The sequence below is a fragment of the Chelonoidis abingdonii genome, chromosome 1, assembly GCF_003597395.2.
Source record: "Chelonoidis abingdonii isolate Lonesome George chromosome 1, CheloAbing_2.0, whole genome shotgun sequence".
Taxonomy (NCBI): Eukaryota; Metazoa; Chordata; order Testudines; family Testudinidae; genus Chelonoidis; species Chelonoidis abingdonii.
In genome coordinates this window covers 245,894,892-245,920,809 of record NC_133769.1, presented here as the reverse complement: position 1 = coordinate 245,920,809, position 25,918 = coordinate 245,894,892, and the positions used below count along the sequence as shown (strand labels likewise).

General features: G+C 38.9%; 1 protein-coding gene across 2 annotated transcripts in view; it reads right to left on the bottom strand.

Annotated features, from left to right (window-relative positions):
• The window catches only part of PPP2R3B (protein phosphatase 2 regulatory subunit B''beta), a 124,146-nt gene that overhangs the window by 39,260 nt on the left and 58,968 nt on the right, over positions 1–25,918 (bottom strand). For both annotated transcript variants that reach the window (XM_075060804.1, XM_032789452.2), the window contains 4 exons: positions 4,042–4,227; positions 2,670–2,773; positions 1,871–1,973; positions 710–784 (listed from right to left, as the gene is read on the bottom strand). In XM_075060804.1, coding sequence (XP_074916905.1) covers positions 710–784; positions 1,871–1,973; positions 2,670–2,773; positions 4,042–4,227 — 468 coding nt within the window. The remainder of the gene's footprint in view (positions 1–709; positions 785–1,870; positions 1,974–2,669; positions 2,774–4,041; positions 4,228–25,918) is intronic.

Genomic DNA, 25,918 nt, shown 5'->3' with positions numbered 1-25,918 from the left:
ACAGTTAACTGCTATTCATATAGCAGTTTGTGGACAGAAAGATAACTTTAGTCATAGGAGCCTAGAGCTACAAATCTGGAACTTTTCACGTATACAATTTTCAATTAAAGGAAAATCCTTGAACTGGGAAGGTGCAAGTAGCTAGAAAAAAAGGTTTAAATTTTATCATGATCTCTTTACAATTCCATAATATTGCGGAGAGCTTATACATTATTTACTTGATACATCTGAACTTGAAATAATGCAGAAGTCATTTTAAAAACTTAGGCTTTTTTCATTACAAAGTCCAAACCAGGGTCAGTATTCTAACCAGCCATACATCAAAAACCACACCCAAATAAGCATCCAAGTTAACTAAGTAATTTGCTCTTCAGTAGAAATACATAAACATGTTCCACACAAACCATCTCCATTCAGTATTCTTCACTTCAACTGTTATTCAGTAAGATCTTCTAACACTCTAAAGTATAGAGAAACCTTCCAACTAGCAGTTGCAATGACAGATGCTCTTCCTCCTACTACCGTGTCTCCTGAAGATTTGAATATACTCAGTATCATGCACTGGAAGCCTGGAAAGTTGAGATCAGCAGAACACTTGTCTCTGGAGATAAATCCATTATGAAAAGGATGGTTTTACATATTTCAAGTGACCTATTAATTAACAGTTAAATTGTATAAACAAAGTAATTTTTCTAAATATATCACTTACTGTGGTAATGTAACGAGAATGAAATTCAGATGCTTCTTTTAAAAATGATAGGCCAGGATGACTATTCACCACATCCTATAAAGAGAGGGGAAGAAATGGAGTGCCAATTGGTACCTATTCTCACCCAGGGTATCAACTAATTAATGCAGAAAATTACCTCCAATTTCTTGAAACAGCCATTCCAAATTTAATTGTTAAGCAAAGCAACCATTAAATACAACTTCATTTGTAGAGTACCTCATGTAAACATCCCAGGGTGATGTATGTTTTCAAAATAATCTGTCTTTTAAAAGCCATTTAATGTGAGCTGTCTTAATTGTAATAGGGAGATTTCAGAAACAATAGGCAGAAGTATGCAAATTATGTTCCAGACAGAAAAAACAAACTTTTCCTGGTGTCGATGGGACTTGATACATGTAACTAATAAGAAACAGCATTACTGCAAAATTACAGATGCTTTTCCATTATGAATGAAGAAACTCTATAAAACCACATGTAAGTACACTACAGATAGTCGAAATCAAACATCAGTTAAGAGCGACTGTAGGATGTGTAGGGTTTTTTCTTTTTAACTTTTTCCCTACATAAAAGTAGGCTATAAATATTTGTGACTGTAAAATGACTTGTAATAATTTAAACTCATTAATAGGTCAGTTGACCACACAAGTTGCATGCACTAAATATCAGTAATCTTTTTATTTATTCTCTTTACTAAAATTACTCTATCAGTTAGGTTTCAGAGGGGTAGCTGTTAGTCTGTATTAGTAAATTTTCAATCCACTTTGATTGAATTGGCCTCGTTAGTACTACAAAAAGTAATTTTCCCTCTGTAGATATTCACCACTTCTTGTCAACTGGTGGGCATGAGCCACAGTCACCCTAATTGAATTGGCCTCGTTAGCACTGACCCCCCCCTCCCCCCGCACTTGGTAAGGCAACTCATCTTTTCACGTGCTGTATATTTATACCTGCTTACTGAATTTTCCACTCCATGCATCTCATGAAGTGAGCAGAAGGCTTATGCCCAAATAAATTTGTTCGTCTCTAAGGTGCGACCTTGCTTCTATCATTTAGGAAATTTAAGTTGCTCTGGTACATCTATTCTTTTGTTTAGCTTTGGAAGATACAAAGAGGTCATGATTAATTTAAATTGCTATTTACTTGTAAAAATGGAATGAAGTCTTCTTGCACCAAGTAGTTGCATCCAGGGTTCATCAGAAGATGAATGAACTTTGCCGCATCATCGTGGCAGGTCTGTAGTATTCTGAAATGCAAATATAAAATGAATTTGCATCATAATATTTTTCTACTCTATTCAGAGAGGAAAAATGCTCATACTTGCATTAGGAAGTTCTACAGCAGGACTTATGAAAAAGCTGCAGTCTATCCCCCAACTTATTGATATTACGTGAGCACCTTAAGAATTAGTTACCATAATATAAAGGCAGGCATGTGGTCACAGTTTCTTCTGCCTACGAGTGATCTTACACAGCTCTAAGCATTGCACTGGCCAATAATCCCGTATTGCTTCCTCTCATATTAGACTTTAGGCATAATTTACATTAAAATTATGCTGTACCTGCTCCTAGCAGTGGAATAGTCAAATGAGAGGACAATTTAAAATCAAAACCATAGTTCTCTCTCTGGAATCAGTGAGAATAGAAAGGGCTAGGAAGGAGAAATATCTGCCCACAACTGTTGACATATTCCTGCAATTAGGACCACACGTCTCAAAACCTTACACAGTTGGGGCCACTAGGAACTTGTCACTAACCACAGCACATTATTTATCTTTACACTGCAAATATCAAGATTTTAAACTGTACATATTAATTTTTTTTTATCAAGTCTACTCTGTTGGACTACAGAAAGGGGTTTTGTTTGTCTGCAGGCTGGATCACATTCGTAACTTAAAATATTATATTTTTAAATTAAGCACCTCAAAAAGCAACCTACTTACTTTCGCCACATTGCAACAAATTTATGAACTGAGACACATCCTGTTCGTTCTCCTCCAGCACAATAAAACAAGGGACCTTTCCAGTAAAGTGGGCATTCACAGGCCTGGAATTAAGGTGTAGAACAATGCAAACAGTCAGATTACTTATCTGAGTGTTACTCCCTCTCAAAACACTAGCATAAAATGAAACTTTGATAGTGTAGCTGTAAGGCAGCATTATGGGAGAACAGGACAGGCACTTGTTTCGTTGCACACACTCTTATGGAACTACAGTGAATATAAGTATTTAAGGCAATTCCTGGAAGATTTGGTTTATTGACTGGTAAACTTTAATTTGACCAACAGTTTTAGTCTCTGCAGTACTGCACAACAAGGTAGACTTTCACAGTAAATAGAAGAAATTAAGGAGAAAAAAGTCATTTCCATTTATTCTTTTCCCCCCTCACAGTTGGAAACATTTTTCCACTTGTGCTTCTAAAGAAATGGGAGATTCACATATGAAGACAAGCATATGTTTACTGTAAGCAATTACAGTTAGTGTATATATATGTTGCAGTGTTAGCCCTAGACTACTATGGAAAGATATACGGAGTGATCAATACAGCTCCCTTGAAAACAAAATATTTATCATTTACATTCCTCTTTCAAAATTATAAGGAGAAAAATATTAAATTCCTCCAAGCCAATTTGCTATGTATGTTATACAGAAGCAAAACAAGTCTGTCTTTTTAGATTGATAAACACCATATTCTGACACAGCAATAAATCTAGTGAGTACTGAAGGACTAAGAAAAAACCCTCCAAAAAAAAGCAAAAAACCCCAAAGCCATTCTGGATTTGAAAGTTTAATAACGTAAGTTCATGATTTTTTTCTTGTCTAAGGTGAGAACGTTATCTAGTTTCTTTGTTTTCAGATGAGTAACTGGTTTATTGTAGAGTTCTACATAGACATATTCGGAGTAATAACTCAAAATTCTAATCTTGCACCATGTAAGTAAACCAACAGCAATGCACTTAAAACATCTGCAGTAGTACAATTGATTACTGTGAAGGCACTCGGCCAAATTTTGCACTGAGACAATGCTATCTCACTGATATCTCTAGGACTGCACAATATATAACTCAAAGGGAATTTGGTTGCTTGAGTTTCTGATGTTGACATTTATGGGCTCTCTCCAAAACCTATTAAAGTAAATGTAAACACTCCCATTGATTTTAAATGGGCTATAGATCAGGCAATATTAACTTAAATTTGACTGGTAAAGTCTTTACTTAACTTTTTGGAATTTTATTCATATCACACAACAGATGACACAGTAAAACCATCATTTGTTTCTTCTTCGTAGGAATTAGACACCTAGTAAATCCTCACCTTTGCAACTTTGCCCATGTCTTCTAATCTTGCTCTCTCATTTGGAAACTGAGAGAAAGTTCCCTCTATTTTGGCAATCACTGCATCTATATTCACTTTTTCTTTTGGACATCCTCGGGGAAAATAAAACGTTGGAATGGTTTGGCTCAGTGATGGCGGCAAAGATTCTTCTTTCTTTGTCTGAATCTAAATGGGTAAATACATTTGACATAGTGAGGTGTATTAAACTGTATGCCATACAATCCTCAGAATGAATCTGAAACGCCTTTATCCTGTTTTGTATTAACTCCCGTGACACATTCCTACAGAAACTCATTACATATGATGGAAATAAGCTCTTTAAGAATGAAGAGTGAAAAATTCCTGGAAAACTGGCATCTAGAAAAATTCATTTTGAAAAGACTGAAATGAAGTTTGACATAAGGAAACCTATCTGGCTAAAGAAAGAACGGTGTTTCCCCTCTATCCCACCTCTAGTCTTCATCCAGCTTTAGAACCAAAATTAGGCTATCCCATTATACCCTCCCCTCCATAAACTTATCAAGCTTAGTCTTGAAGCCAGCTATGTCTTTTGCCCCCACTACTGCCCTTGGAAGGCTGTTACAGAACTTTACTCCTCTGATGGTTAGAAACCTTCATCTAAATTCAAGTCTAAACTTCCTGATAGCCAGTTTATATCCATTTGTTCTTATGTCCACACTGATACTGAGCTTAAATAATTCCTCTCCCTCCCTGGTATTTGTCCCTCTGATATATTTATAGAGAGCAATCATATCTCCCCCTCAGCCTTCTTTTGGTTAGGCTAAACAAGCCAAGCTCTTTGAGTCTCCCTTCATATGATAGGTTTTCCATTCCTCAGATCATTCTAGTAGCCCTTCTCTGTATCTGTTCCAGTTTGAACTCATCCTTCTTAAACATGGGAGACCAGAACTGCATATGGTATTCCAGATGAGGTCCCAACAGTGCCTTGTATAACAGTACTAACACCTCCTTATCTCTATTGGAAATACCTCGCCTGATGCATCCCAAGACCACATTGGCTTTTTTCACAGCCATATCACATTGGCGGCTCAGTCATCCTGTGATCAACCAATACTCCGAGGTCGTTGTCGTCCTCTGTTACTTCCAACTGACGCCTCTCCAGTTTATAACAATAGTTGTTATTAATCCCTAAATGCATGACCATACACTTTTCACTATTAAATTTAATCCTGAACCGTTCACCGAGTTATAACATGTAAAGAGGTTGAGTTAATCCCCTAGGATTTTTCTACAAATGAACCAAACAATTCCAACTTTACATGTGCCCTGATGTTGCAACTTCACTAAAATTCAGTGCTATCTTCTAAGTATGTCAGAATAAAAAACAGAAAAGAAAAAAAGTTAACTTGAGTTTGTGGTATTTGTATGTGAAAGTTTTTTTATTTGTGTTTACTGGATTTGCACTTTTCAGTTACACTATAAAGGCTCTCTTGATGCCATACAAAAATGTAACAGTCACATCAACAGAATCACCAAATAAAAACTAACATACTCCAAATCACCTAAAAACCTTCCCAGGCCGAAAACACTTCCGAGTTTTTTTTGTTTGTTTTTTTAAAAAAAGAAACATTTTTCCAGTCTCCAAAGTGGTGTTACTGTTAGCATCATGAAGAGTGCAATAAACAATTTCTTTATAATTTCCCCCTAAATTTCAAGGTAACCACCACTACATCAGTGCTTGGGTTGAGCCTCTGTGACATAACTAGTCGCTGAAAGCCTGTACTGTTGCCCAGGTGCAATTCGTAAAGGCAGAACGGCTTAGAACTTGAAAATTGGACAGTTACAGTGAATCCCAGTGAATATTCAACCTGGTGATATTCTAAACAAAAGGAGATCTCAACCATGTTGGAAGCTGTTCCCATCACTTCAAACTGTCTCAGACATTCTATACTTTAGAGCGACACCCTTGGAATATTATTATATAGATAGCACATTTTAATCTATTGTGCCAGTAGATCTCTAGCCCTTCCCTCTCTGTGGGACTGACACAGTAGTGTGCTCTCAGTGCTGTGTGTTGACCGACTATTTTTAAAGAAAGACAAAAAAAGGAAGCAAGAAAAAAGTTAGACTGAGTTGTGATCCAGCTATTTCATTCCTTTTCCTCCTAATCTTTGTTGTTTCCCTAGGCAGCAGCTTTCAACTGCTGACAAGACTGGCAGGTAACAAAGTTCTTCAGATCCACTCCTGTCCATTCTTTCTTCAGGTGGAATGTCAGGAAGTTCTAAATTATTGTAAACTCCTTTAGTTAAAAGTTTCAGAGCATTAGCCTAAACAGTCTTTTAGTGTAACTTTAGTATAGACACGAAACTAGGTGTTTTAAATCAAAGGTTAAGAAAGTGTAAAGACTAAGTCTCAAGACTGGTTTCTTAGCAAAGAAGGGAAAGGGAATAAATATGTAAAAAGGCTTAGAGAATGGGAAGATGACCCAATAAAACAGAGCAAGAGAAGAAAATAATAAAATTGAAAGTTCTGCAGAGGATTGGAACAGCAGATATTCTTCAAAAATTGTTCCTTCAATTATATAAAATAAACTGCACATCTGTTGTGATACAGCGAGATAAATGGTAACCTTTTACAACAAACGATAAATCCTTTCCCAGAACTGTTCTTTCCGGATGGACAAATTTAACACAGCTGGCATGTCCACTTCATCACAACAGAAGCTTCCTCATCCCAAAACTGCTCAACCATACCAGAATTTAATTTCTCCAAGTTAAATACTGCTGTGGATAAACTTGACATTTTAGATTTGAGGATATTTTGGTAACAGTAAAAACAACAGCTTTTGTTATACAAGTTAAAATTATCATTAGTGTGTTGTTTAAAAGAAAAATAGCACACTAAGTATGTACTATTTCAATATGTGCTTCAATTTTGATGGTGATAGTTTACACATATCTAGTCCCTATTGTGAATATTTATATCAGAGTGATTTTGAACAGGAAGCAACAAGATGTTTAAACAAACTCAATCTGCATAGGAATTGATATATAAAGAGTTACTCAACACTGGAGAAAGACTAACCCAAACTGAAAACAAACACCTTATGAAATAGTGAGGTAAAAGGTTATGTCAAGTTAAGATCCCTTTAATGAACAGATTACAGAAACTAATATTACCATGTACATTTGATTTTTTTATGCACTTGTTCAATTTTCAGAGAGCCTATATGGGCTACAGGCTTTTCTTTTCTTTTTTTAAAAAGGAAATAAAGTAAATCTTCCTTTGCACTACAGAGGGATCTTCTCTATTGCTTCAAGTTAGAAGAGGAAAACAATTTAACCCTTTGTACTCTTGTGAGCGATACCTGAAAATGGATTGAAAAAGAACATATAGCAATAACGTAGTGGAACTGAATAAAGAAAACCCTTTTGAGTAGCTTCCAGAATCACTGGTCTGGTATTTCCCCACTTCCCCGACCAGGCAGCAACAATCATCTGCCTTACTACTAAATAGATTGTGATCCTAAAAAGGCAAATCCACCAACTTATCTTGTCTATCTTTAAGGTCTGGATCCTTTGGCCCCTTTTCAGGGAGACAGCTGTAGTCCAAGAGCATGCTGAGGTCCTAAAGGCACTGCTTGAAGAATATTTATGGTTACTCTTTGCCCATCAAGCACAATTGGTTGGTCTCCTTTCCTTCTGGGAGACTTGATTAAAGAGAGAGAGAGAAGTTGGTTTTGGAACAGGAAGGTGAATGTGTGTCTGTCATAAGTAGGTAGGTGTCATAAGTAGGTAGGTAAGGGTTAAGTTTCTTTTACCTGGAAAGGGTAACCAAACACCTGACCAGAGGACCAGAGAACTAGATTGTTTAAAGTCAGGGGCGGGAATTTGTATACTCGGGGTCTTTGTTGTTTCCTCGGCTATGAGTAAACAAGTTTCCTCCTAACTCCCTCTTATCTCAAATATTCTACCAAAAGTCTGTGAGTACAAAGGGAAACAAAGTAATTCGGCTATGAGGAGCTTTGTGTTGTATTTACAGATGTGGATTGCTGGGTCTTTGTTGCTTCCTCGGCTGTGAGGGACAAGCTATCTTGCTGATTCCAATCTTCTTCTCATTCTACTAAGGGGCAGTGAGTACAAAACGGGAACAAAGTAAAATCGGCTATGATATGCTTTGCTTTGTACTTACTGTGTGTGATTGCTGGTCTATTTAAATTGGCTATTTTTTAAATCAGACTGGGTTATTCAGATTTTCTTAAGTAGGAGCCTGTATAAATGGTTATGCAAGTTATTAGTCTGTATTGTCTCTTTTTCTATATAAAGCTTTCTTTTTTCAAAACTTGTGGAAGTTTTCTGTTCTAGTAAGGCAGAGAAATTGAAACCTCTGTATCAGGTATCTGTCCCCCTCACGGGAAGGCAGGCACGGGGAAAGGCAAAGCCAAGCTGTTGGTATTTTGCATCTCAATTGTCCTGAGGGAAGAACGCTTATCTCTTGGGAAGCAGAGAAACAGGTTATCTGGAGGTCCCCCCAGGGGAGGGTTGGGGACACCAGAGAGAGGAAAGGGGGGTCAGGCCCTATCAATTCCTGACCTGGTGGCAGCCTATCAGATCTAAGCTGGAGATTAAGCTTAGAGGACTTCAAGCTAGTACCTTATATTTGAACTCTAATGTTCAAATCGAGGATTAATACTACGACAGTGTCATCTTTCAGTAATCAGAAATCTTCATTTGAAGGGTGACCAACAAATACAACTCCCTCCCCAAAGTGGTCAGTTTTCCTGGGCTCAATCTCTATGTTTTTGATGCAGAGAAATACCTTCAGATTCTTTTTTCTTAGGCAACAGATATACAGTAGCCTCTTGGGGCTGAGGATTATGGCTGCAACAAGAGCTCAGCCCCAAACCATCCATGTCAAAGCAATTTTCAACACTTATCTTTGGAAAGCAGGGTCACGGATGGTTTCTAGGGTATACCAAAAAGGAAACAGAACGCTAGAACAGTAACTCCCTACTGACCCCTCAGCAGCAAGTATGAAGCATTCTCCTGGCACTGAACCAGATAACCTTTGAAGTGAAGCAGCTGTATCAAAGCATTACGCACTCGTATTTCCCTTGAAGAATCCTGCCATAACTATTCCAAAGCCTCCTTTAGCATTAAGTACAGGCACAGACCCAGGCTTCCACATCTTCCAGAAATATCCTGAAGGATGTTACAGAAAACAAAGAGCCTCCTCTCCCTGCCCTTTCAGCATCAAGGAAGTAGCACGCACTAAGGTCACCCCCACCTTTTATGCAACTGAATCTCTGACTGAAGGCTTCTATGAGCTGTTTTTGGAAGTGGTCTCAAGTCTCTAGGATGGTACCAACTCAGATGATTGAAGAGACAACTCAAGCAGAAAGATCAAGCATTTACTTCCAATTCCTATGGGTGCAGGAAGTAAAGGCAAAGAAGGCTGCACACTACCCTGGGAAACTATTTCCATTCAGGTACTAAGACTGTTGATCTGAAATCCATAATTTGGAACAGAATTATGTACAACATGTAAACCCAGAGTTCTTGCTGGGATCTACACCTACAACACTGAACACAAGGTCAACAAGGTCATACCAAAAATTGAGTACAGAAAAACCAAATCTATGGCTGTAACTGATGTACCAATCAAAAGCTGTAGATACAGGAGTGGTTTTTGCTTTTCTAAAGAAAAAGGAAATAACGACAGGTTTTGACCCTCAGTTCCAACTTTCAGATGAAGGTCAGAAGGAACTGAGGAACTACTAAAGTTGCACTTTTGTATGTCCCCTGTGAATGAATGGGAAGGTTCACCTGGATGTCCTCTATGATCACTGCTTTCTAGAGCGTTCAGTAGGATGTCCTAGAGCATATCTACATCTCATCAAGAGGGAGTCACACTGAAAACACTCAAAAGAAGAGCTATTTCTGTCCTAAATAAGACAACCTATTAAAAATGCAGCAAGGGAGATTAAGGTTAGATATTAAGAAAACTAACCTTATAGAGAAAAGTTTAAATATATTTAAACTATGTTAGATATTAGGAAAAACTAACTACGAGGATAGTTAGGTACTGGACTAGGTTGCCATCCTTGGAGGATTTTAAGAACAGGTTAGACAAACACTTGTTAGGGATGGTCTAGGTACAGTTGGTCTTGCCTCAGCACAGGGAGGATGGATTGACTAGATGATTGAGTAGAGGTCCCTTCCAGTCCTATATTTCTATGACTATAATCCACACAGATGAATAAAAACCTCAAAATTACTGGCTTAATTCTAACAATTTAAATTAATGTGGGATATTTGTTCACACCTAAAAAAGCACTGCTAAGAGTCCTGCTAATGCCAAGCATAAATTTGTTTGGATTGAAAACCTGATACGACACTGTTTACTCTTGCTGCTGTGATTTTTTCAGTTGGTGGTCAGCCTTCATTTTCTTGCTTGTGCTAAAGATCTGTTTATAAATTAAACTACCAAAAGAGACTTGTTCAGCCAAGTGAGAAACTCCAGCACACAACCTGCCAAACCACATAAAATTATGAAATATTTGGAGCTAAAAGGAGATTTAAAAAAATTAGTTCATTTCAATGAATGATTTGCATGTGTTGAAGTGTAACAGTATGAAGTCAATTTGACATATTAGCCTTAGCAATGAACATATGCCTGAGCTGCAATTCGCAATTCAGAAAGCCAATAAGTTTCCTCTAAAATGTGATCTGCTAATGATTTACAATTTTGTAATATTGCAAATAAACTTCTGTAAGATTCACCTTGAAAAGAGAACGTAAGATCGTCCCTTTAATACACATCGTCAATTTTCACCCCAGCATATAAAAGCATAAAGGCTTTGGGTAAATTCAGACTATGAAGTTTTTTTTTACTCTTACTTTGTAAAAGTGGTGAGAAGGTTACTTTATTTTTGCATGGAGTGGCACAAAGGCATTTCTTCATTCCCTTTGCTAGTTTCAAGAATATTCTCTATTCTTTGATAATATCTGAGAGTATGTCAACATCAGATACATTATTCCTACAGCCTTTCAATATCAAGTAGGCTGAAAGGAAACATGTACATCCCCACCCACCCCAGAAATAAGAATCTTCTGACCCTATCCAGCCTCCTTAGTTTTTCTCCCCTCCTCGTGGTGGACAATGTCTATTCAAGCAGCAAATTTGGCTTTGAACAAAACTGAGGAAGCAAGGAGATCAGAAGTCAGATGGGCCCGTTTCTAAATATGGTAAACCAGCTTGTTGCTTTCCCTGTTTCCCTAAAGTGATTTTTTTTTTTTTTTTTTTTTTTTAAAAAGGGGATGCTTATCCCAAGCACTCTCCCAAGTAGAGATCTCAGGATGTTACACAGCTTGGACTGCCTTGGCTATAGTACACTTCTTCTGGTGAGGCATGGTTGCCTGCTCCTTCCCCTCCCTGCCTACTGGGTTATTGGGATGTGGAGTAGTTGCAGCTGGTCACAGGGGCCCATTCTATCCACCATTACCGCAAGACTTTAGAAATGAGATAACCCATCTCCTCTCCTTCCTGACCTAAGATAACTTATTCTGAAATCAAGAAAAGGGAAAAGGCCTCTTCTCTATTTTTAAAAAAAGACTCTACACTTTTCAGGATGGCAACTCTGTTTGTGTGAGAACTACCACATTAAAGAAATAAATGCATAAAGTCAATTAGCTCACTGAGATTAAGTTTCAATTGTTTACAGAGTGAAAGTCAAGAGAAAGTGAGTTAAATATCTGAATGTGGTATTCATTAAGAGTGGAGATATGGGAAATCAAGCACACTTACCCACTTAAAAATATATTTAGAAACATGCTGATCAAGATGCCACAGACTAAACAATTCTCAGTATTTGCACTGCTTTGACATGATGCAGTACTTAGAATAACAATGAATTTGTCCTCATATGGCAGTGCTTGTGTTTTGTGTTGTATCACAGGGGTAGCCGTTAGTCTGGTTCTGTAAAAAGTGAGAGTCTTATGGCACCTTATAGACTAACAGATGTATTGGAGCATAAGCTTTTGTGGGTGCCACAGGACTCTATCACTATATGCAGCTTTGTTATTGTTTATGAGTAAAGATTTATAAGGAAAAAGGGTATTTTCTAGTGTTAAATCAACAGCCTTGGTACAGTCCATAGCATGCAGATCTCAAGAACAAGATTCTACACAATATTAGGACTTCAGGTGATGGAAAATATGCAGCAGGATCAGATTAATCTAAGGTCCAGATTTTCTTACCACACACTGTAAAGTATGGGCAAAAGTTTAAGTTGTCACCAGGGTGGATCTGATTTAAATCAAATTGATTTAATTCATGATTTAAATCACTAGTCAGGAAGACTCGATTTAATCATGGATTTCTACATAAAACTGTATTCTTGTTGGTTGTTACCAATCTGAAGATCCTGCATATTCAGACATGTTCCTTTCATCATCTTCAACGCAGCTTCCTTCTGAGAAGGAACACTTCTCATGATGATGTATCATTCAGGCAACCAGGTCCTGCATTTCTTTGTTGGACTGTTTGCATTTTGTATGCATGCCTGTCTTACCCACAGGTAGAGGAACTTCATTAAAATATTCCAAACTGGATCTCTTTTACAGTCTGCTGACATTGTAGGTTTTTTCTTATAGTAAGAACGGTATGGTAGATCTCAAATCAATGAAGGCTAAACTTAGAAAGACCTCAAGACTTCTGGTATACTCTGCTCAAACAGTTTCACTCGTTACTACTGCCTGTCCCTCCCTTCTCACATTTATCTCCAGACTTCTCCTTCTCCAGATCTGTTCCGCCCCCAACAATCTTCTATTCACTGAACTTTCTGAAACTTGGCACTTGTAGAGAGAGATAAGGGATTGATTCTGTGTACCCAAATTTGCAGAGGGACAATAGGGTTGAGGTCTGTTATTTCTCACCTCTATATATTATTTATTTAAAAACAGTTTTGCTGTTAACAAGCATGTTATCTCTGGAGACACAAATACACAGATAGAGAACGGCAAAACTAAGCATCTCTGATGGTACCTTCCAGACTGAGCACCGAGTCCCATTGGGTAGATAGAAAAAATAATCTATACAGAAGCCCCTGAAACTCCATAAAATTGGGTCCCTAATCCATGAACTACTGGAACTCATTTAAAAAAAATTCTTAAACAGTACATGAATATATTGTCTCATACTATAGAATTACAATTTATAATCCCTATTCCATTATGAGATAGTTTTAATTAAGACACATTATAGCTCAAAGATATTTTTAGATAGGTTTTTCCTTCAGAGCATTTCATTAAAAAAAATCTGATTTAAATAAAAAACATCACCGATTCTTATCCACCCTGGTTGTCACTTTTAAGAAGTGGTACATCATGGCTATCTTTTCAGAATAAGGTGCTACGTCAAAAACAGCAATTAAAGGTTTAAAAGTTTCAGAATGCAAGAGCCACGTTAACAGGGTAAAGATTTCTGGTTCTGCAGAATTTCTTTTCCTTTAAGATAGGTAATGTAACAAAACAGTATGGGGGTTTGCAATCCATTTTACTTAAGACACTACTTTTAAATTCATTTAGTTTTAGACCTATTTGTAGATCACAAACTTTATTCAAATGCTATGCGAATTTAAAAGAGGATGAAAAATAAATATTTCTGTAGGTGCATCCGACAAAGTGGGTATTGACCCACGAAAGCTCATGCTCCAATACGTCTGTTAGTCTACAAGGTGTCACAGGACTCTTTGCTGCTTTTATAGATCCAGACTAACACGCCTACCCCCTGATACTCTGTAGGTGTGTATTACTCATCTACCTTTTGAACCCAAAACTTGTTGGAACCACCCATTTTTAGGTCTTATGAGCAAGTCTAAACAAATAAAACCCAACATTTAACTCTCTTCTCTCTCATTTGAGTGACACATGTAATTTCAACAGATGCAGTGAAGAACAATCAAAAGTATGATCAAAGTTTACAGATATTTCTACTGCAGAAGAGCCCAAAAGCCTCAATCGGAAAATTCAGAGGGAATGAAATTTCCAGGGGGGGCGGGGGGAAGGAAGAAAGTAGTTACTAGGCTCTCTAACCTCTTATCCCACATTGTCAGTCAATAAGATAATTAACCCTCATCTTCAGTTTGAATGAAGCTTCTGTTTGAATTTAATAGCTATTATAATGAAGAGTTTCTCAAAACAGCTATTTATGCTCTGCTTACAGTATTGAGACATCATATGTGCTATTCAGTCCCTGAACACAAAATGCTGAGCCTGTATTACATTGTAATCCTTAAGAAAGCTCTCATTTAGCAAATGTGGTACAGTTTTACAGGATAGCTGTGGACTTGCAGCTACAACAGAGTAGGAATACAAGAAGATGGATCCCAACACTCCTTTATGAGCTGGTTTGTTGTTCACATCAATTTGATTTTCACACAATTGCACTCTCTTTAGCAAAGTTAAAGTCACATTAAAATTAACTTCTGGCTTTAGGAGACAGAAGCAGGAAATATTCTTGAAGAACTTCTGTGTCTAGTGTATTAGTACAGTGAAACTAAATTGACCTATATACAGGTGGAACGTGTCAGAATATAAAGGGAAACTCCCCCACACCCCCAACACCAACTATCAGTATATTTTTGTATGAACGCAATAGCAGGGCGCATATGAAGATTTTATTTTAACTTCTGCTTTGCTTTACTGAAGGTGCTGAAAACAAGATCTGGGTTCTTCCACATTAATTAGCATTTACCTTGAGATACTTACATGTAGAGAAATTTGACACCTTTTCTCTCTGCCACTCTCCAGTGACAACTTACTCTCTCTTTCCCAGGAGAAGACTTCCACAGCTGTGACCACAGCATGTACTATGATATTCTACTACCACAAGATCCCTAAAATACCTTATTACCCTTAACTAGATATGTTTAGTTGGATGGGGATGAACAGGAGTCAGCACACAGAAATTAAGAGACTGGAATGAGAGGACAAGAAATATGAAACAGAGAACAGTTTTCCCAGAAGGTTAATGATGAGTTGCTGTACTGAGCACCAGGAAAAAACTTGGTTAACATAAAATTATCTATATCCACTTCTTCATTCAGTACAGGAGTTCAAAAGATAGAATTTTGACAAATAATCTTTAAGTATGTGTCACTCTTAGAGCCAGTCAAACAAAATCCTAGACTGGCTTAATTGCTTTATATACGGAAAACTCAGAAGCAGCATTATTAGCTGAAGCTAAGCTGAGTATCAACAGAACTCATAAGCAAGACTACCTAGCTGTCCTTCATTACTCCAGGGCTGAAGCCATGTGCCCCGTCACCGTCAAAAACAGAACTGCTCCACTCAAGTAACAGGTAGGCTTCAGTTACCTACATAATGAGCAAAGGAACTGCCAAACTGAAAAAATATCAATGGTTCATCTTCTTTACTTTCTTGTTCCTGATCCACTGTTCTGCAAAATTAAGTGATCTTTCTTGGGCTTCTTCCCAGACAACAAATCTTGGAAACAAGGAGGAGGTCTTGCACTTCTGCAAGTTTATAGACTAGAGCGATCTAGAATTTTCAGTGTAGATCACAAAGATAGTTATGGGAACTAGTATCCTCCTGTTCTTTATCACATAAATCCTAACTACAGCAACTGCCTATACAGAAAAGTTATTTTAGGAAATATATTTTAGCAGTCTCATAGGAATTTAGCAAGCAGAATGAGGAGCCAGCAACATGACTAGCGAGCTATTTGCAGACCCCCAGCAGGATGCTTCTAATTCTGCCTGGAGTGATGTCAGAAGAAGTCCACTGATTCAGACTTTTGAATAGGAGGAGCAAAAAGGAAGCAAGATACTCTAAAAATTGATAAAAGGATCTGGATGGACTTAAGCCACTACGAAAGTACACCCTCAAGGAACAAGTCTGTTACTACCGAGGAAACACTTTTGGATGAAGGAAGACTTTACGCATGTCAGGAATGGAAACGCATGGCCACCCTAAACTTAAAAATAAAATTGGGGAGGAAGGGCTAAATTGAAGTTGCTTCAACAAACAATTCCAAGGTAGGAAGGTAAATTTACAACCAATATTAAGTTCTGAACCAGTAGAGAGACTAAGCCTTCTGCAGTATCTATTCTATGACTTCAGGTAGCGATCAACATATCCTATTTTACATAAAATCAAAGCCATGATTATACTATTCCTTACATCTGTTTCATTCTTGCAGACAAACCAGAAGGACTTAAGCTTTGCACCCTTAGAGCTCAGAGTCCACTTTATGGGGATACTTTCCCTCCACCCCACATCCTTTAGGAATCTTTGAGAACTTCGTATTTTCCTTAATAAGGGGAGGTTTGGGGTTTGTTTGTTTTTTTGAGATAATTTAAGGTTTACAATACTGCTTTTGCAGCAAGACTCCTCCAAAACATTCCAAAGAGAACCCACCTTTTTTTCCCATCGGAAAAAAGTACAGTAACTCCTCACTTAATGTTGAGGTTCCTGAAAAATGCAATTACGCGAAATGATGTTAAGGGAATCCAATTTCCCCATAAGAATTAATGTAAATGAGGGAGTTAGGTCCTAGGGAAATTTTTTTCACCAAAGACTACACACACACACACACTATAAGTTTTAAACAATTTAATACTGGTAATGATGACTGTGAAGCTTGGTTGAGGTGGAGGACTCAGAGGTGGGATATTTCCCTTACTGTTAAATGATGAACTAGCAATTGGCTGAGCCCTCAAGGGTTAACTCTCTCACTCTACAAGGCAGCAGGAATGGAGGAAGAGATGCACATTGCCCCTTTAAGTACACTGCCTTGTTAATAATATCAGCTTGCTGAGACCGCAGCTGCTGCAAGCTCCCTCCGTTCTGAGCCCTAGTGTGTCCCCTTGCTCTATTGAAGATGAGGTAAGCGGGGTGCAGGAGCAAGGGGGAGGGGGACATCCTGATATTAGCCCCCCTCTTCCTTCCCTCCCCACCGCACAGCAAGCAGGTGTCTCGGGGAGCAGCTCCAAGGCAGAGGGCAGGAGCAGCACATGGCAGTGGGGCGGAGGGACAGCTGCAGTTGCTAGCCTGCTGGGCAGCTGCTGCACAGGGAAGTTAGGGAAGTGGGGAGCTAATGGGGAGGCTGCTGGTCCACCCTGGTTCCAAGCCCCCACCAGCAAGCTGGAACAGGCTGCTCTTCCTGCAAGCAGTAGACAAAGCAGGTGGCTGCCAAACGACATTAGAAGGGAGCATTACACAACTTTAAAATGAGCATGTTCCCTAATTGATCAGCAACGTAACAACATTGACTGGGACGACTTTAAGTGAGCAGTTACTGTAGGAGAAAGCTCTTGTTCAGGCTCGGTTTAATCTCAGAAATTAGGTGGTCCTTCAGATTGTACTGGAGCTACCGTAGTATGTTGGTTTCAGAGGAGCAGCCGTGTTAGTCTATATCCGCAAAAAGAACAGGAATACTTGTGGCACCTTAGAGACTAACAAATTTATTTCAGCATGAGCTTTCGTGAGCTACAGCTCACTTCTTCGGATGCATAGAATAGTATGTTGGCTGATTAGACATTGAAGTCGCCTAGTGGTTTAGGTGGGGCATTGAGACAATAAAAGGCCAGTCTATCCTGGAAACTTTTGGCATTCACAGTGCACATTCCAGTATCTGGAACACTGTCACATGAGTGCTTCAAATGTTTCACAAGAGTACAGAATATCATTTCATCACTTGCACTAGCTCCCTAGCTAGTCTTGTACACACTTCAGAGATCATTTCAACTGGTCAATGCAGAAGGGAAGTGATGGGATCACAGCTACACTTGTTCAGCTGTCCTCCCAGTGCAGTCACGATGTTCCAACTCAATTCTGCAACTATCCTAGATGAATGTTCTGTGCATTATAGTTTATGTGCCTGGTGGCAGCCAAAGGGTAATTATCCACGAAGCCCCTTGCTTACAGACAACACTGTGTATTCGCCTCAATTATAGCATATAATTTGTCACCAACATTTATAACTGAGAGATCTCAGAATTCTTGCGTATTCTATCTGCAAGTTTTAGATCCTCAATTTATTTCCATGTAAAACTCCTCTTATGGTTAGGATGCTACTGGCTCAAGGCAAATTAAAGTTTACCTGGAAGCAGAGGCAATTATGCAATCCACAGTGATTGTAAGTACACCAACCGGAAGAGAGTGGCGTATGAAAGTGTTGCAATGTGCATGAAATTGTCAAGTGCAGCAAAAGCAATGAAGTAACAAGACACAAACAACAAAACAACAACAAAAAAATCAGCCTGAGAATGAGATTCAATGAGATTTAAAGCAATGACTAGACTGGGGTTCTCAAACTGGGGGTCGGGACCCCTCAGGGGGTCATGAGGTTATTACATGGGGGGTCATGAACTTTGCCTCCAGCATTAATAATGGTGTTAGATATATTTTAAAATGTGTTTTTAATGTATAAGGGGGCGGGGGTTACTCAGAGGCTTGCTATGTGAAAGGGGTCACAAGTACAAAAAAGTTTGAGAACCACAGGACTAGACTTTCAGGGTGAGAAGGCTGACTCATCCCTTCTTCAAGATGTTAAAGCACAGTTCTCATCCACAAAATGTCTTAAGTTTGTCTGGGAACTTTTAACAGCAGAGTGGCCCACGGTAGAATGTTGCTGAGGGCAGTGTTCACAATGACAGGGATGGGAACTAGGACTAAGAGCTCAATGGCTCAGACAGACTATTTGATCTTCCACCTGCCATCATTACAGACAGGAAAAACCCTAGAGATGAAGAGCTCTCCATATAGGATTTCACTGTGTGCTTGATCAGGGATGTACAGTAGAAGTCTAGATTAGCAATTCATAGGGGCCCAGTCATTATTATTGTAAGGGTGGACATAGCAACCAGAAAAGCTGAATATTAGTAAGTTTGTCCCTTTTTTCCCATTCAGAGGGATAAAGTAAGCAAGGTATGGAACAGCTTCTGGAGGTTGATTAATACCCAAAACACTGAAAGCTTTATTTCCCAGATAAACCAGCTGGTTCCTACCCATTATCCTTGAGACCACAATTCCACCTCTCCTCTGAACCTAGTTACAAGCTATCAACATATTTCATGTTGGTTCAAAAACGGACAACTTTAAGGGCAGAAGTTAACAAATTCCAGAATTCCATAGGCTGCCATATTTCAAAGTTAAGTGTTCAAAACAGGTTGCCCAACCCTTAACATTACCAGAACAGAAGCCAGATCTATTTATTCAACTGAAGTACTTCAGTACCAATCATCAATCTGGTAACTTCTAGTTTATTAGCCAATCCTTCTGCTGCTCCCTGTCAGGATCAAGCTTCCTATCTAGTGTAAGTAACAATTTTTACATGTTTCCTGCCACAAGTCAGCAGCACAAGTATTTCAACTATCTACTTCTCTAGATTAGCAATAAGGATACCAGGTAAAGCAGCCTTCCACAAGCTTCACTGAAATGGATATGACCCCTCCACCATTACAGGGTCTCAGCAATGGTCTACCTATTACTCTACTGCAAGATTATCTGCATGTCCTTGGATGACAGGAGACAGGAGCTCATAACGCAACAGTTTACTGGACCACAAGAAGGTGTCACTTCAAAGAGTTCCATCAGGTATTGTTTCATCCAATCAAGAAGAATCCAAGAAGCTTAATAGAGCCTAGCAAGACACAAAAGGCACACTGGATTCTGGGCTATCACAATCTACTAGAAATGATGTTTCACTTTGGAGACTTAAGTGGGTAGAACTTGGGGAATACCTTTATCTATTTTTACCAAATTTGATCTCTGCAGACCATAATCAACAAATTCACACATTAAAACTAAAATTCTATTTAACCTCCTTAGATACATGCAAATTTAGAGCACTGAGCAAGAGTACTCTAAAAATATTTTCAATTAATTTATATATGCACACATATGCAGTGGAATATTGGCACATAGTTGTGTAACACAAGCCAGCACACAGGAAAATTTTTAAAAAGTCTTACAACTGGCAAATCAAACTGATTTTCAGTAGATCAGCAACAAATATCATAATCGGTCCCCACTTGGGCACATTAGATGTAATTTAAAAAGTAGCAAAAACCACACCAACTGACAGCTCTTCATCTATTGCTAAATGACATTTCACCCTTGTAGAATGCATCCAGTGCACTCCTCACTTATGACTGCATCTACACTCAACACTAGTCCCAACAGGTAAGAACCTAGACCCTAAATGCTATACCTGCACCACTTATAATTTCAGAAGTACAAAGATTCTGTTCTCCTTGTTCTTGTTCCTTTTGTTTCTTGATTTATTACAACACAGACTTGGGCAAGTATGCAGCCTTATTGGGAACTGAAGTACCACTACTTCTTCTGTGTTGTGTCAGCACTGCTGCTGCGGAGATACTGCTTTTAGTTGTTCTGCTATGCTGCTGAAGTACTGCTTATCATTAATAGAACTGCAGCTTTTATTTTAAAAAAAAATTTAATGCTCAGATATTCTGTTCTATGATCATTTTTGGAGTTTCCAGAAAGTTACTAACAATCAATCAACTTATAAATATAAAAAGTCAATATGAATCTGCATTGTCTCATTTTCTCTTTTCAAAGTGCTGATAGAGGACATTCTTAATTATATCAGAACATCTATTAAAGCCAGCTGTTGTGGGGTACCTAATTATAGGTTATGGCACTGACTAGTGAAATACTTTGCCTCCTCAGCCTGGCATCTCAGCTCACTGTCAGAAGGAAACTTCCCCTCCTGCTTTCAAAAATTTTGTGCAAAGCATAACAGGCTAAAAAAATGTCTTACATGTGTCCTGCTGAAGGCAACCACCACATTCTGCTCCTTATGAGGTAGCAGTGAACCAGTGCCTTTTCCTGTGTGTATATTAAAACTTAACCTGACTAAAGCAGGATAATGTTACAATCTCCCCTGCCCCAGCTTAGATTACAGTGGGGAAGATTGTCCACTCTAGAATATTTGTGATTTATGTACCATTTTCTTTGCCAGACTAAACATTCAGACTCTTGTGATCCATCTTGGATACCAAGGAGTAGTGGCCTGTTCAGCTGTCATACTCTGATGGTTGTATGGATTGACGTGGAAATACAGATTCTACCTACTGCCCCAGTTTTTGGTGAATCCATCAGGGACATTTTGCATGTCGATAATACAGCACTTCAGGACTGTGTTGTCACTCATGTCTCCAGCACTGCAGACCCTATAGTGGGCTTCCAAACCTAAACAGATTTTCCACTTAGTGGTAATAAACAGGTTCTGTCAGTTCCCCTTTGAGAGTACAGGGATGGTCTGTTCTCGGCCTGCAAGTCTTGGTCCAGAGAAGGAGCCTTGTGAACTGGTCTCAGATGATCAGGGGCTAGAGATTTAAGTCTTGAATATATAGTTGAGATTAGTCTTCTATGCTCGGGCGGGGGGGTCCCCAAGATACCCCAAAATTCCAGGGATGCAGGAAAATAAGATACCAACTGGTAGCCAAGGCAATGAGTATCAGTATCTACAGTGAGCGTATGAGCTCCTACCATAAAAGAGGGAGTCTGGTTTAGATGCTTTCTGTAGCATAGGGGATTCAGCGAGTCCAGATAACTGATCTTGTAGGAGATGGCCCTCCACTGACCACTGAAGTAAATGAGGCAGAAATAGTCCTCATTAAAGGACAGGGCTGTTCCCACTGGAGTAGTGAGAATATACATGGGATGCTCTTTTGTCAGTACTGGTACAGTAGACTGTACTGTAACCTATGCTGCAGACTGAGCCAATGGGAGTAGTCTTGTGGAAGCAAGAAGTGGAATCAAGTACCAATGAAATGGTAAGTTCTGTGGCTGCCCGATACAGTCAATGATGGAGTAGCTCAAACTGCATCTGTACCAAAGAAATGGGCATGAGAGAAATAAGTGCTAATATAAGTTCTTGTTGGTGCTGGAGTCATAGTTACACTGGTCATCCACTAACGGATGGTATTGATGCTGCGGTACTAGGGTAGTTGGCACTGCCAAGGCTTGATCACAGGGTCTCTACCAAGGAACCCAAATAGCCAATATGATACCAGGTGAGATTTGAAGTAGGTGCAATTCATTCAAACAATACCAGTATGGATGCTCAGGGACTTTTGAAGCTCTGAGGCATCATTTATTTCTCAGGATTTTTATGAGATCTAGAAGTCATACTTTGAGATGTTCTGCCCCTCTTCTTCCTGGGGGTCTTGCACCCCTTCTTACCACTGTCTCCCAAAGACTCTCAAAACAGATTATTTGAGGGCTATTTCCACAATCTGTGAGAACAAAGCTGCAGAAGTACTTCTCAAAGATCTCTTGTACTTTTTAGCAACCAAAGCTAGGCCTGAATGTGCATGTAATGACTGCTCAAGAAGAAATCCCCTGAGATGAGATTCTCTAGCTTGCGGAATTCTTCTCCAGAAGAATCAGCAAATGTCACACTGGTCAGGGATGTGACCTTCTGAGGCAAAACAAACATCTTATGTAACCACCATTCAACAGCATGACCATTTCACAAGATGAACTATGTTTAAATACTGGGGACCTATGATCAGTCATACTGACCAGACTGGTACCCAGTACTCCCAGAAAGAAAAAACAAGCAAAACAAGTTCCCAAATGTGAGTAAAATGGAAACCATCAAGAAGCTAAAGTAAACCTATTAGTGCTAGCTATAAATTAACTATTCACAAGACAATGGCTAGTATGGTAAGAGAAGTGATAAACTTCAACTCTTAGCTATGGATGGTGAGAAGGAAATGGGGCACTATCCTTTATGTCCTCTGTTGCAGGCATGACAACATACATGACATGTGCCAGATCAGTGGGCACAACTGATTAGAAAAGACTTGGCATGTGCATGTTGAGCGCACCTCAAACAGTGGAATATGTATATGGATAGACATTCAAATAATATTACTTTGGGACAGGAAGTGTTCTGAGGTATTACCCTTGTTTGTCAGAATACCCTTCTGGGTCCTCCAATATCTTATAAGTTGTCCCACACATGCCTGCTTTGGACAGTTATGAAAAGGAACCTGTGTCTCAATGTATTGCTCTGGCAATATTTGGAAGGAATGCAGAGTGTAGACATGCTGAAACAGTTTACACAAGGCAGACTGCTTGGTGTGGATATACTGATCTGCTTCAGAAGTAAGCAGTAATGCAACAGCTTTGCCGTATTTTACCACAGAGAAGCCTAAGATCCTGAAGATATTTAATGTTTAGTTATAGCACTCCAAGTACTTTCCAGGTAGATGAAAGTAAGTCATATTGTGATAACTGGGTTTATAAATTTACCCTAATTGTGAGTTCAACTACAAGGAGTGAGTGTAAGTTCATAAGATATCACAATAACCTATAACAAACGTTGCTGGGAAAAACTGAATTAGTTCATACAAAAAGGCTACTGATATAATAATTCAAGGACTGTAAGATCATGTCTGGTAAACAAGAACAGTTTGAAACTGAAAATCAGTTAACCAAAATTGGTATGTCAGATATTAGGCCTAATTGGTGGACAGAATAATGAGGGGATGGGCTACTCCACCCATAATTCCCTTTGGGAGAAAAAACTGACAACTGGAGAGGCTTCACCATCACAGCTGCCACCTGCACCATCTTCTGGGACCCCAGACCTCCTTCATCTCAATCCTGAAAGATAGCCAGAGGGAACCAGATGACATCAGCACCTCAACCAGCCCTGGCTGAAGCCCAATCACCACCTAGATATGAGAATGACTGTCTCTCTGCCTCTTCTTTCCCCCAACGTGTCCTTTCCTTACTTTATTTCTTCTCTTTCCTACTCCCTCTTCTTTTCTGGCTTAGCCCACCAAGACTGTATATTTCGTAGCAATGCTGTAAGCCTGTGACCAAAGAGGTAACTAAAAGCAATGCTGATACGAGTTGCCAGGTCTTGGAGTAGCTATGACCAGGTGCTGTGCCTATGTTTTTCCAGCAGTGAGATTGCAAATGAAAGTCAACATCAAAGAAAGAAGCGGCTTCTTCTCTCCCTTTTGGGTGTTTGTTCTGTCTTCTTAGGAAACGGAATCAGACTTAACAGCTCCAGCCAATCTCAATGAACTCCTCTTTTCCCCAGAAAGAATAGTTATTTAAGAGACAGTCAAACAAGGTTTGTTTTTTTCCTTCTAAAAACTCCAGCTAAAGGGAAAGGGATGTTGTTAAAAGAAAGGAAAACTTATTTAATACTATACTTGCCAGATGCTTTAACTGTTTTTCCTTTTTCTGTATCTTTAATAAAATGTTAAAAGGACTTTTAATGGTGTGTTTGCCATGCCATGGTACGAAGCAGGCTGAGGTCTCTAATCAAACCCTGAACTTTGTTTAAATATTGGACAGTGATTGGGTTATGTTAACACCTTTGAATCTTTGGGCCCCTATATTTCATGTAAATTAATAAAACAGGCACCTCTGCAAAGAGTTTACAATTTTAATAGCCAATGTAGAGATGATTTAACAAAGTGAATCAACAGTGGAGTTTAACATTTGTTTTTACTCTAATATCTGGTTTTGTTCAAATATTTTTAAATTGGGAGGACCAGGGTTTCTATAACTTGGGGAAATATGGTTAGATCAGAGGAGTCAAAGGGTAGCAGCGATATTGGAGACATATTACAGTAAGAAGTCAGTCCACATTTTTACGCCCAGTGATTCAGGCATTCTGAAAGTCATCTGCAGAGCAGAGAAGATTGTAAAATGGACTCTCAACCCAGGCTAGGAGAGATTTTAATAGTTACCATCGTATTGGCTCCAGAAGCTTTCTGATAGTCTTCTTTAAAGAAATGAATAGTCTCCCAGGTAAAGCCATGGGAACCCATTAGCACTGGCCCTTTTCCAAACAGGTAGTTTATAATCTAAATAGGATTATCTGACTTCTTGGTTTTAGGTATCTTAGATCTCTTAAGTGCTGTCTTAACAGTGTGGGCTCCAAACAATTTTGTGATATATAACAGGTGAATAACCAGCTACGATTAGCTGCAGCACTTCCCTCCAGATAAAGCATACAGGATCTTTTCTTTCATTTTTTCTTACTATACTGTTATGTAACTAGATATATAAAATAAGTTTGGTTTCTGCAAAAATATCAATTTGATCTCAAATCTTTTCTGTGTAGCAGCCAGGTTTTTGTTTGGGGGGGGGGGGGGAAGGGAAGAGGGAAACAGGGCTACAAATCTAAACAGGATTATATATGGCTGTGATATGGTACTGACCCTGCATTGCCCCATGAATACTAACCCTTGTGGATACACTAATACCAGCTCTGAGAACAGATCCATTATGGAAAGCTGATCTGCTAGAAGATCAGTGATCAAAGGAGTTCCCCATGGTAACTGCAGTCTTAAGCATTATCTACTACCTCAACTAAGTCATTCAGCTATTCAATGACTTCACCTGGACTTGGGCTAGAGTTCTTATCTGTCACTGAAGGAAGAAGCAGGAAGAACCATAAAGCAAGCTGTAGACTAGCACACTCCACACAGAGGTCTGAAGGTACATTCCTTGTCCTCTCTTGGACATACCAACAGAGCTTGAGAGTTAAAGAATTTCAGTGGCAAAGCAAAAAAAGTGTCAGCAATCTTAGCTGCCATTGTCATTTTTCAGAGACAGAAAAATTGAAGTCATTGTCACTGGAGATATGAGCTAAAAAAGCTCTTTACTTCAAGAGTGATTAGCTGCTTCCTTTAGATAGAAGGAAAGCCAGTTTTCTGAGTTGCTCACTTTTAAAAAATGTTTAAAGATGTGTGCGCTTATATCCCAAATAGCAAGCATAAGAGGCATTTATCATGACAGAGATGCTCATTGAATTAGCCTTTATTTTTATCTAAAGGGGAAAATGTTTTGTACGACTATACATATACACC